This window comes from Brachyhypopomus gauderio, chromosome 9 (genome assembly GCF_052324685.1).
Source record: "Brachyhypopomus gauderio isolate BG-103 chromosome 9, BGAUD_0.2, whole genome shotgun sequence".
Lineage (NCBI taxonomy): Eukaryota > Metazoa > Chordata > Actinopteri > Gymnotiformes > Hypopomidae > Brachyhypopomus > Brachyhypopomus gauderio.
The window spans coordinates 3,137,312-3,149,707 of record NC_135219.1 but is presented as its reverse complement, the minus strand read 5'-3'; the positions used below and the strand labels follow the sequence as shown (position 1 = coordinate 3,149,707).

The 12,396-nt window shown below is 47.9% G+C and overlaps 1 protein-coding gene across 2 annotated transcripts in view; it reads left to right on the top strand.

The window, feature by feature from the left end:
* trim67 (tripartite motif containing 67) overlaps nucleotides 1–12,396 on the top strand; it is a 22,010-nt gene that overhangs the window by 4,902 nt on the left and 4,712 nt on the right. The window contains exons 2-6 of one of the 2 annotated variants that reach the window (XM_077016459.1): nucleotides 5,196–5,291; nucleotides 7,210–7,332; nucleotides 10,489–10,599; nucleotides 11,643–11,796; nucleotides 12,315–12,383. In XM_077016459.1, coding sequence (XP_076872574.1) covers nucleotides 5,196–5,291; nucleotides 7,210–7,332; nucleotides 10,489–10,599; nucleotides 11,643–11,796; nucleotides 12,315–12,383 — 553 coding nt within the window. The remainder of the gene's footprint in view (nucleotides 1–5,195; nucleotides 5,292–7,209; nucleotides 7,333–10,488; nucleotides 10,600–11,642; nucleotides 11,797–12,314; nucleotides 12,384–12,396) is intronic. The other variant, XM_077016460.1, reaches the window with a different exon arrangement.

Genomic DNA, 12,396 nt, shown 5'->3' with positions numbered 1-12,396 from the left:
TCACTGTGTTGTGTGAGCTTGTGTGCGTGTGAGGATGTGTGTGGGTGTGTGTCCATGAGTGTCTTTGCTTGTGAGATTGAATGTGTTTGTGAGTGTGTCTCTGTGTGGGAGCTTGTGTGTGTGTGTGTGTGTGTGAGGGGGCACAGGTGGAAAATGTCACTGAAATTGCAATTTCTTGGCTGGGTCTTGAAAACTGCCTCCATAGTTTGGTGTGGTCTTGTAAACCAAAGGCCAGAAACAGTCGATCATCAAATGCAACATATGGACAAAACCAGTTTGTGTGTACGAAAATGAAAAATAAAACATAAAGGTAATGAATACAACAATACAGCATACTCAAGAATCTCTTGAATTTCTTCCTGAATCATTTTAATACCACAGGATTGGAAGATGTCTGTAATATTAATACTAGAGGAACACACACACACACACACACACACACACACACACACACACACACACAGTGAGTAGAAACATGTAGGTTAATGTATCAGAGACTGAAAATATCACCTCTACTCCATATGCTAGAGCTCCAGGGTGTAGTGTTCTCTCTCTCTCTCTCTCTCTCTCTCTCTCTCTCTCTCACCAGCTCACTCTCATTCTCACTTTTCTCTCTCTCTCTTTCTCATCCACCAGCAATATATCACCAAGGAAACCGCACAGTTCCCACAGAACCGAGAGCGCGGTAGTGTTAAGACTGGTTATTGTTAAAAATAAGTGAACAGTGGTGTGATGCAGAACTCAGGTCAGCCCTTCTCCATCTATTACCAACCAGTGATCACCAACCAGTGACCACCAACCAGTGATCACCAACCAGTGACCACCAACCAGTGATCACCAACCAGTGACCACACCAACCAGTGACCACTAACCAGTGACCACCAACCAGTGATCACCAACCAGTGATCACCAACCAGTGACTACCAACCAGTGACCACCAACCAGTGACCACCAACCAGTGACCACCAACCAGTGATCACCAACCAGTGACCACACCAACCAGTGACCACTAACCAGTGACCACCAACCAGTGACCAGACTAACCAATGACCACTAACCAGTGACCACCAACCAGTGACCACACTAACCAGTGACCACTAACCAGTGACCACCAACCAGTGATCACCAACCAGTGATCACCAACCAGTGACTACCAACCAGTGATCACCAACCAGTGATCACCAACCAGTGACTACCAACCAGTGACCACCAACCAGTGATCACCTCACTGCTCTGATACCGCCACTGCAAACACACGCTAACACACGTACTTTTGAACCTGACTCGGTCTTCACTCAAAAACGCCCAGTTCTGACGCTGAAAACCCATCGCGTGTGTCACGCGCCCCCGTAGCGCTCGCGGACCGAGTGGTGCGGAGGCGAGCGTCAAGCCTGGTTTATACTTTCGCGAGCGACCGTAGCGCGCGACTCCGCCCACCTCGCGCGACCCTGCGCGAGCGGTGTAGGCGTTTATACTTTCGCGAACGTCGCGAGCGTCGCTGCAGTGTTCTCCGAAACGATAGGTGGCGATAGGTGGCAGTGGAGAATAAAAAACCCTTGCAAAACCGGTGAAAGAACATTTTTACCTGACCAGAGACCGTATATATACACACCAGGCATCAAACATAAATATGGCTTTGCAATGTTGTCCGAAATGATATGTGGTAATATAAAGAAACACCCCTCAAAAAAAGGGGAATGAACATTTACCTGACGCATTTTGATGTTGCTTTGTGTTTCAGGTTTGAAAAGTGGTGGAATTTAGGCTAAAGTACATTAAAATGTTGAAATTACGTTAACAAATACGAGCCTCTTGTAATTCCAGGACGAAACATGAGAGAACGTGAAGACGTTAAGATTGGGCGTTTTGAAAATAAACAACCATTAAATAATGTGATAAAAAGCGAATTATTTCAAGTATATATATTAATATTTAACTTAATTATGTTTATCGTGCTGGAAAATATTTAAATGGGCCTTGAAAGTGCCGTACAAGTGCTTTAATTCCACCTTGTATAGGTGTATGAACTCTGCAAACATGACTTTGTTGATCGCGCTGAAGCGCGGCGCGCGCGCGAAGTTACAAAATTCGGGAGGTGCACGACCTCGCGCCGCGACAGCGCGCGATGCCCTCGCGCACGGGCGGAGCCTCCGCGATTACGTCATTTTCGCCGCGCGGACCCTCGCGCCGCTCGCGGCGCGTCGAGTATAAACTAGGCTTCAGAATTCGGTCCGCGCGTGAAAAAACGCCGCGAGGGCAGGGAAGACGGGGTGGGGGGAGGGGGGGGGGGGTGTGCGGGGGCTCATCCGGACCCACGCTCGTCCGTCATCATACGCGGACACCGCGTGGTGCGCGTGTCCGCTCGCCGCGTTGCTATGGCTACTCGGCTGCACGTGACGCTCTGAGACAAGTTCCAGTGGCTCTTGTGTGTTTTTCTTTTTGAATAAAATACCTGTGACTTCAACCGAAGTGGAAGAAACTCCTTCCTTTTATAAGAATTATGGAGCAGTGAATATCTATGTCTTATATACCAACTGCATTACTGGAAAATAAGGAACTCTATCAATATTTAATGCCAATGGTTCTTTAAGCGTGTGAGCTATGAATTATGGGGCATGTAGTACAATAATCTGTCCCTTGAGCTTAACCACTAAGGGGAAAATACTGCTTGCTTCCTTCTGTGCCCGTTCTTTGGGTGGAGGGCGAGGTGGAATATTAAGGTAGTGTAAAATAAGAACTACAAAACACATAAAAAGGTGACGAAGAGAAAGTGAGAGAGGAGAAGAGGGCAAAGAGGGTCCTGAGAGAGGAGGAGAGGATAATGGAGGAGTGAAGCAGGAGAGAGAAAGATGGAGAGACGGAGAGAGGGTGGGTGGTTCTACTGGCCTGCACTAATGACAGAGTTGCTGTGTGTGTGTGTGTGTGTGTGTGTGTGTGTGTGCGCGCGCGCGCGCGTGCATATATCTTCCTTGGAGATTTATAATTAAGGTCACTTCTACATTAGCATGTATTTGTATTGCATGTGCACACAAACAAATATACACACACATACACACACACACACACACACACACACACACACACTAACACGCATGATGTGTACAGTCATGCTGTCCAAAAACAGCTTTCATACAGTCTCTCTTCTTTGCTTCCTCTCTGTTTCAGGCACTCTCTCTCTCTCTCTCCCCTTCCCTCCTCTCCCCTCCCCTCCTCCCCTCCGCCCCCCCCCTCCTCTCCGCCCCCCCCCTCTCCTCTCCCTCATCGGCTCATTGTTCTATTGTGTTAGTTAATGGGATAATAGCGTGGAGTGTTTTCTGCAGGGCGGACCAGGGTTCCACGTTTCATTAGGCTGTCAGAGGGCGGTGTGATTCAGCCTTCTCTCACCCACTCTCTCCTGATACTTCCTGTCCCTTCATTCCTGCTCAGATTACACCGGGATGTGGTGTGGAGATTCTAACGTTTTAGAGGATGAATCAGTTGTCTGCTAGCGTCACCACTGTAGGGTACATCATCCCTACGACAGAATCAACACACTCCCACTCATTAAAGCAGAAGATAACAAAGGCACAGAAACTGAGAAATGCAAGCAGATGTGGTTGTCTTTCACCATGACACTAACTGATTTCATTTCTTTCATGTTTAGCTGTTGTTAGCAAACTTTAGCATTTGCTGCCAAAGGAGACGTGGGTGGGGTCAGGTCGTAAGGGGCGGGGCTTCTAACCTACTGCAATACTGAATGTGCCAGCCTCCTAGTGTCTGCTTACGTACACACACGTACAAACACACATGCAAATACACAAACACACACACATTGTGGAAGGCTTGAACCACGAGGAGGGAGATCCGTCAAACTCTTGTTAGTGGGCAGGACAGCTTGATGAGGCAGATGGCACATTAATGGAGCGAGGAGGCGTATGTGTGTGTGTGTGTGTGTGTGTGTGTGTGTGTGTGTGTGTGCGTGAGTGTGTGTGTGTGTGTGGAGGTTTTGGTTAAGACCCTGCTGATCATTGTTCAACCCAGAAATGGCCAAAGGAGGAGAGAGAAAGAGGAGCAGGTGGGAAAAGAATGAGTGTGTGTGTGTGTGTGTGTGTGTGTGTGTGTGTGTGTGTGTCTGTGCGTGCGTGCGTGTGTTACAGATCCAAACACTTCATACTGTAACTCACAGTAGTGTCAGCAATACATAGATTTGTCTCATGCAGTCAGACCTCTATGGTTAAGACATCTATGGTCCAACATTCTATCCATCCATATGTCCTACAGGCTATTGGACATCTGTAGACGTGCAGGCTAAATGTTCTCACCTTAATGCTGTTAGTGGCAGCGTGTTCTTAAATGTCTGTGCAATACCTGGTTGTCCAGTGAAGGTGAGGGTCAGGGGTCACATGTCTACGAGGGTCAGGGGTCACATGTCTGTGAGGTGTTTTGAGGTTGCGGTCACGTGTTTCCTGCAGGGGGCTCCATGCTGGATCATTGGGTGCAGGGTTGACTGGAAGCTTTGATTGGAGTTGGCAGGTCCATCTCTTTCTGTGTTGCTTGGGGAGGTTTGACTACGCACACTGGGCTTTAGTGCCAGATAAATCTCCAGAGAGCTACGACGGGTCTGTGGCCTGTTGGGTTCTCTCTACTCCCAACGTCACCACACCGGGCCACTTGTGTGTTATTCAAATTAGAAATGGAGTGTAGAAACTGTGTCATCGTCTAGCAGCCCAAGACATCAAAGCGGAGACGCTATGGAGTCGGTGCCGTCTTGGCAGGACGCAGGACGTCGTTCTGGAGCGCGCAGGCGAGCAGATGCGGCTTAGCCTCCTGGATCTTGGGAGCTGCTGGCTCCTCTTGGTTCATGCGCGGGGGTGAGGGGTGGCTGGCGGGCGGAGGTCTGTTTGCGGTGGTGGGGGTGGGTGTTTTTTTCCTTTGGACCACGCCGCTTCGGGTCTTGGGGGAGTCGGGTTCCGGTTGTGGGATTTGCACCGGCGTTCAGTCTGGAGGCTGTTATTAACCTCCACACAGAGGAGAGATGAGGCGGTTTGGATGCAGGAGATGTGATGGAAGGGCTGGAGATACCTTCACACAGCAGCACCACTGGAGTGTTTAATGACACGCACAGTGAAAGATATATGCATTTTCATTAACCTGTGTGTGTGTGTGTGTGTGTGTGTGTGTGTGTGTGTGTGTGTGTGTGTGTGTGTGTGTTGCAGTGCCAGCTGTCCCAGGCGTTGAATGGAGTGTCTGACAGAGCGAAGGATGCCAAAGAGTTTCTGGTCCAGTTGAAGAACCTCCTGCAGCAGGTCCAGGTGTGGTCCGGCTTCTTCTCACCCATCTTAACTTCTCCACTGTGGCCTATTTAAGCAACACTGCGTTTGCTGGGAACACGGGAAGGCAGTGAAACTTAAATACGTCTCCTTGGAGAATTTTTATGCTGATCTATTTTTCATTAGTGCGCTGTCATTTTTAGATATCATATATCTATATATTACTGCCTGGCTGCAGTGATGCACACCGCACAGTTAAAGGTATTTGTATTATTCTGCATTCTGCATTCCAGACTGTGCGGATATGAGCAGAATTTCGAACGTATTTCCTGGAGTTGTGATGGAGCAAACACAGGGTAGATGTAGCTCTGATCTGAGCTCTGTGTCTGGATCTGTGAATGTAGCTCCTGTAGACCACAGTCATATAGTCATATAGTCATATAGTCATACAGTCATATAGTCATACAGTCATATAGACATACAGTCATACAGTCATACAGTCGAATAGTCATACAGTCATATAGCCATATAGTCATACAGTCATGCAGTCATACAGACATATAGTCATAGTCATACAGTCATATAGACATACAGTCATACAGTCATATAGTTGAATAGTCATACAGTCATATAGCCATATAGTCATACAGTCATGCAGTCATACAGACATATAGTCGAATAGTCATACAGTCATATAGTCATATAATCATACAGTCATGCAGTCATATAATCATACAGTCATATAGTCATATAATCATACAGTCATGCAGTCATATAATCATACAGTCATATAGTCGAATAGTCATACAGTCATACAGTCATATAGCCATATAGTCATACAGTCATCATCATCATTCACTTTCCCTTTGGTTCCCACACACACACACACACACACACACACACATACACACTTTCAGCTGAATTACAGATATCAGTGGGATGTTCATCTCAAACATCTCTATCCGTCTCTGTCAGTTCAGTCTCTCTCTGTCTCCTTCTCTCTCACACACATATTCATTCAATTGAATTACAGATTTCAATAGAATGTTTATTTAAAACATCTCCCAGCCCTTCTCCCCCCCCCCCTCTCTCTCTCTCTCTTTATCTCTCTCTCACACACACACAAACACACACATTCACACACTCACATAAACACACACACGCACACAGTCATGTACATGTGCTTTTCCTGATGACAAAGACCTGAATCTATTCTCTGCTCTGCTGATCACCACCCCCTCTCTCTGGGATCTGTGATACCCCCCCCCCCCCCCATCATCACCTCCACCACCACCACCTCCACCACCTCCACCTCCAGGCCTAGCTTCTCCCACTCATCTGCAGCATTACTCACACCAGCCTGCGTCAGACCTGGACGTGTGTGTGTGGGACGAGAGGGGGTGGCAGTCGTGGGACGAGGTCTCCAAAAACGGCACTAGATCTATATTCACTCCTTAAGAAGCACCGGCTGTGTTTCCAATCCACCCACCTAGTGGCCTTCTCTCCCTCACTCATACACCCCCACCTCCACCACCACCACCACCCCGCACCTGAGGGTGGAGCGTGGCGGGTGGAGGAAGGATCTTGGAGGGGAGGCGAAAGAGAAAAAATAAAACAGTGTCTTTAAAAGATCACAAAATAGAAAAAAAAAATCCCCCAGATTGTTATGGTCTCGGCGAGACTCGGAGACAGATGGTGCAGAGGGAGGTTGGGGGGTTTTTCTCTTAATGCATCATCTTCCCAGTGAGCAGGAACAGGTGTTGTTAGTCGAAGGCAGCCGAGCTGTGCGGTGCTCACGGCCTCTGTGGGGGTCTGACGGAGACAGAGGGGTCCGAACCCTCCTAGAGCTGTTGGGCCACAAGCAGTAACGAAGTGAGATGAGTCCTGGCTGTGCATGCTAACAGTGTTAATGTGATGTTAGTATTGTGTTTGTGTGTGTGTGTGTGTGTGTGTTTAACAGGAGAATGGGGTGGAGTTTGAGGCGTGTCTGGTGGCTCAGTGCGACGCCTTGATTGAAGCTCTCACCCGGCAGAAAGCCAAGCTGCTTACCAAGGTCACCAAGGAGAAGGAGAGCAAACTGAAGGTTGGTTAACACACACACACACACACACACACACACACACACACACACACACACACACACACACACACACACACACATAACCCCCCCTCCCCCCAGCCCCACTTAGATCGGACTGTCAGACCAATTCTTAATCTTTTCTGACAAGAATCCGTGAAGCGAAACACGAGTGCAGACACAGTACATCGTTGTGAAGTGGCTGATGGATCCCAACAACTGGGATGTTCTAAATGATTAAATGGTTAAATGGCGCTAACAATTAAAGATAGCCTTCTGTTTATTTATTTATTTTTTTGTTGACCTGTTTTATTAAAAGTGCCCAAAACCAAAAGTAATGCAGATGGAGATCCATACTGGTTGTAGAACTGCGTGGACCCCCTGGTCAGGGTGGGAGCTCCACACGTCTAGGTGGTCTGGTCCAGGTGGTCTGGTCCAGGTGATCTGGTCTAGGTGGTCTGGTCCAGGTGGTCTGGTCCAGGTGGTCTGGTCCAGGTGATCTGGTCTAAGTGGTCTGGTCCAGGTGGTCTGGTCCAGGTGATCTGGTCTAAGTGGTCTGGTCCAGGTGGTCTGGTCCAGGTGATCTGGTCCAGGTGGTGTGACACTCTCAGTGAGTCATCTGGATAAAAGTTTCACTGCAATTGCAGGAGAGATAGAGACATGGATGTGTAGGGTGGTGTGTGTAGAGGGTGGGGGTGGAGAGAGGGTAGGGGGATGGTAGGAAGATAAAATGGAAATAAAATGAAAGAGGAAACAGAAGAAAATAGAGTATTTTTCTGTAGTGTTCTGTATTTTTTTCTGTTCTGAAGTGTGAGTGTCAGATTACAGAAGCCAAATTGAGGTTCTTTTTACTCCATATGGCCGCGGTGCTATTTCATTTCGTCCACCTCAGAATATGTCAGAAATAAATCTTTTCAGCTGGGAGATTATTATCAGAGCGTCTGATAATGAGATCCTCCTCCCTCCGAGGCGCTCTCCCTCCCCCGGTCCGGCCGTCTGAGGCGTGGGGGAGGCTGTTGTCAACCGCTGCACATCATTCATCTCGGATTCGCTCTCTTACTGGGTCAGTAGGACTGCTGGCGCGGCAGTCTGCCAGACGCTCGGCCCACAGAGCCGGAGAAACCCGCTCCGTTAGACCATCACCGCGCGGCGCACAGACGGACCGCCGCCACTCCACGCTTCGCCCTCGGGCCGCTTCAGGCGCGTAACGTTTCCTCAACCGAGCCATTATGCGCCTTCGGTCCAGATTTCTGTGAAGACGCCTTGCGACAACTCGTTTTAAAAAAAAACGGTAAAGCAGTCAAACTTAATTAAATAGAGCCGTAGACTGCGCAGAGCTGAGGAGAGATAGTTTAACGCGCCCACGTCAGCAGCTAGAGGGAAAAGCCATTTTTCACTATGATTGGTTCTTCCAGGCCAGTAGCCAGACTCCGTGTGTGTGTGTGTGTGTGTGTAACATTCGTATATGAACCAGGGAAATAACCACAGGGAATAAGCAGCACATGGCGAAGCTGTGCATGAGTGAACCCGTGTGTGAACCCTGGGACTGTACCCCGCGTTTCACCCCGCAGTGCTCACCCTCCCCTACGCCGCCTGCGAGGAGATCGGTGTCCGCGAGGGAAACCCCGCCCCTCGGCACCCGCCGTAGGAGCAGGGGCGGAGCAGCGAATTCTGGGCCCTGTACACTCTCAATGTCAGTGGGCCCTATAAATGCCAGTAAACGAGGCACATGAGCAAAATGGGCCCCTCTCCCTATTTGGGCCCTGGGTAGTCAGGTCCACTTTTCCCCCCACTACCACGTCCATGCGACCGATCCGTCCTACGCTGGTCACACGCGTAATCCCCATTCGTCTGGTTTACTAGGAGGCCATTGGGCACGAAACAGCAAATGTGCAAAAATCGTGCATCTTGTTCTCTTACGAATTAGAGCAATCCGAAAAGCAGGTGCTGGAATCACAATCCAGGCAGTTTTCCTGCATCCCAAATGTGTCCTGACTAGAAGAACTCTTTGAGCGTTTGTTTCAGTCCAGAGAGCGTTTGACAGGTGGATAATTAGATAATTAATTTGGGAAAATTGAGTTGGGCAAATTAATGGACAATATATCGGCTGACTGAGATCATAATGAAACCAAACATTTGTCTTCATTAATAAAGGATGACACCGAAGGCCTCTAAAAGGATAAGTGTGTGACGAGCAGCTCGAGGGCGTTTAACTCGTGACGTCCGTGAAGAAGATTCTGGAATGGTTGTGGCTGTGCTGTGAGTAGCTGCCACGATTGAACAGTCAGTCGTAATGAATCACAGTGTGGCAGTCTGATGTGTGGGTGCATCTGGAAACAGACTGGTCTGATAATTAACTTAGACCGAATGCTGTCAGCTATCTAGTGGGGTTCCAGGAGGATCACAGAGAGCCCCCTGTATGGCTCCAATACAGCTTCCATATGGCCCCACTAGCCAGAAGGTATGGCTCCTGTAAAACTCCAGTATGGCTCCTGTAAAACTCCAGTATGGCTCCTGTAACACTCCAGTAGGGCTCCAGTATGGCTCCAGAATGGCTCCAGTAGAGCTCCCATATGGTCCCACTAGGGATACATTATGGCTCCTATCTCTACTAGAGCTCCAGTATGGCTCTGGTAGGTCTCTGTCATTCCATTTCGTCTCAACTAGGTCTCCTTTATTGCTCCAGTGTCATTCCAGTATGGCTCTAGCAGGGCTCTAGGGTCACAGTATGGAGCTCATCCTTCTCTCACAACACACTCAATATTCGATATCAACACCAGAACTGCCCAGTGGGAGCGGATGAGGACGAGGCTGTTGTGTTTTGTAGACGAGAGTTTGGCTAAATCCAGCACATCTGAGTCATGGCAAAATGATGTTTGTGATTAATGATTAATGTGAGTCATCCCTGTTAACTAAGTAAAGTGTTGCTTTTGATTGAGCCTCTAAGCCTTAACATTTTATAGTATGTTGCCTATGTTCGATAAGTGAATGTGTGTGTGTGTGTGTGTGTGTGTGTGTGTGTGTGTGTTTGTATGTGTGTGTGTGTATGCATGTGTGTGCGTGTGTGTGTTCATGTGTTTGTGTGTGCGTGTGTGTGTGTGCGTGCGTGTGTTCATGTGTATGTGTGTGTGTGTGTGTGCGTGCGTGTGTGTGTGTTCGTAGACGGTGCGGGACCAGATCACACACTGCACCATGAAGCTGCGTCAGACCACAGGGATGATGGAGTTCTGCTTAGAGGTCATCAAAGAGAACGACCCCAGTGGCTTCTTACTGGTGAGGGGGGGGGGTGTTAGAAGAGGTAGACTGGGGGGGGAGTGAGGAAGAGTGTATCAGATAGATACATGTAGACATATTGGTACATTATTGTTAGATGTTGTACCTAGATTATTATTGTTGTTGTTATTATTACTATATTATTATTGATATTGTTATTATTACTGTATTATTAGTAGTAGTATCATCATCATTATTATTATTACTATTATTAATCCTCTAACCTTAACATTGCCTCTTAGTTGTCATAAAATAGCCAATTCCAGATTGTTAAATAATATATTATTAATATATTAATATAGTCAATATCTATATTTAAATATTACATCAGGCATTCGTATGGTCACCTCTGATAGAGTGGAGCAGCCATTTGAGAGGGCTTGAGGAGAAAGGTGTCAGAGAGGGGTTAAATAGAGACTTCTGTCTCTTGTGAGGGGGGTTAAATAGAGACTTCTGTCTCTTGTGAAAAGGGTTAAATAGAGACTTCTGTCTCTTGTGAAAAGGGTTAAATAGAGACTTCTGTCTCTTGTGAGAAGGGTTAAATAGAGACTTCTGTCTCTTGTGAACGCTCACGCTCTGCCCTGTGTAACCATCAGCCATTACGCTGTATAAATAATTCATCTTTAATAAGAAGCTGTTGGAAGGAGATTAAATAGATTGGAATGCCACTTTGGAAGACTGATGCGTGTTTCTCAGATCTATTGATCTCTGGGTTTCTTTGACTCTGGGCTCGGGGAATCCATGCTGTTAGACTTCTGTTTTCTGAATGTCTCTACAAAACAATGTTCGATGCTGTCTTCCTCTCTCTCTCTTCTCCCTTCCTCCCCCTCTCCCCCTCTCTCTCTGTCTCTTTGTCTCTCTCTTCCTCTCTCCCCCCTCTCTCCCTCTCTCTCTCTCCCCCTGTCTCTCCTCCTCTCTCTTTCCCTCTCTCTACAAAAACAATGTTCAATGCTGTCTCCCTCTCTTTTCTCCCCCCCTCTCTCTCTCCCTTTCCCTCTCTCTCCTCCTCTCTCTCTCTCTCCCTCTCTCTCTCTGGGTGTCAGATATCTGATGCGTTGATAAAGCGAGTGCTGTCTGCCCAGGAACAGTGGGTGAAGGGGGCTCTGGAGCCCAAGGTCTGCCCAGAGTTCGCCCTGAGTGTCAACACCGACCCGCTTTTGCAGGCTATCCTGCAGCTGGACTTTATACAGGCTAAAGGTACACACACACACACACGCACACGCACACGCACACACACACATCACATCACATCTCATAACATACATGTTATGTTCACCGTCATTTTAATCCATCACGATTGTTTGTCAACAATCAAACAACAACAACGATAGTAATAATAATGAGCGGTACATACTGCAGACTTTATGTTCCATCGATCAAGTAGATGTTATTATGCTTGGCACTGAGTTTTAAATGTAATTTTGTAAACAGAACTAACATGCCACTGGCCAGTATGTGACGTGGCGATATCAGGTATGAGCTACTGCTAAACCCATCAGAACCTCAGGTATCAGGTATGAGCTACTGCTAAACCCATCAGAACCGCACACCTAGGCTCCTGGACGGCAGTTTGAGCCAACACCAGCTTGTCTCGAGTGTTTTAGACCAGTGTGCTGCCCCGTGCAGACAAGTATCCCACAATTCCTTGGTGTTGACATACTGCTCCAGACGCGCCCCCCCGTGCCACACATGCTTTGTCCAATGTCATCTTACAGATGGTCGCGAGGCTCCATTGTTCACACTAATGCATGCAGGGACCCCCAAAGGCAGGAGGAGCCCCGGAGGTATTTTCTGAGC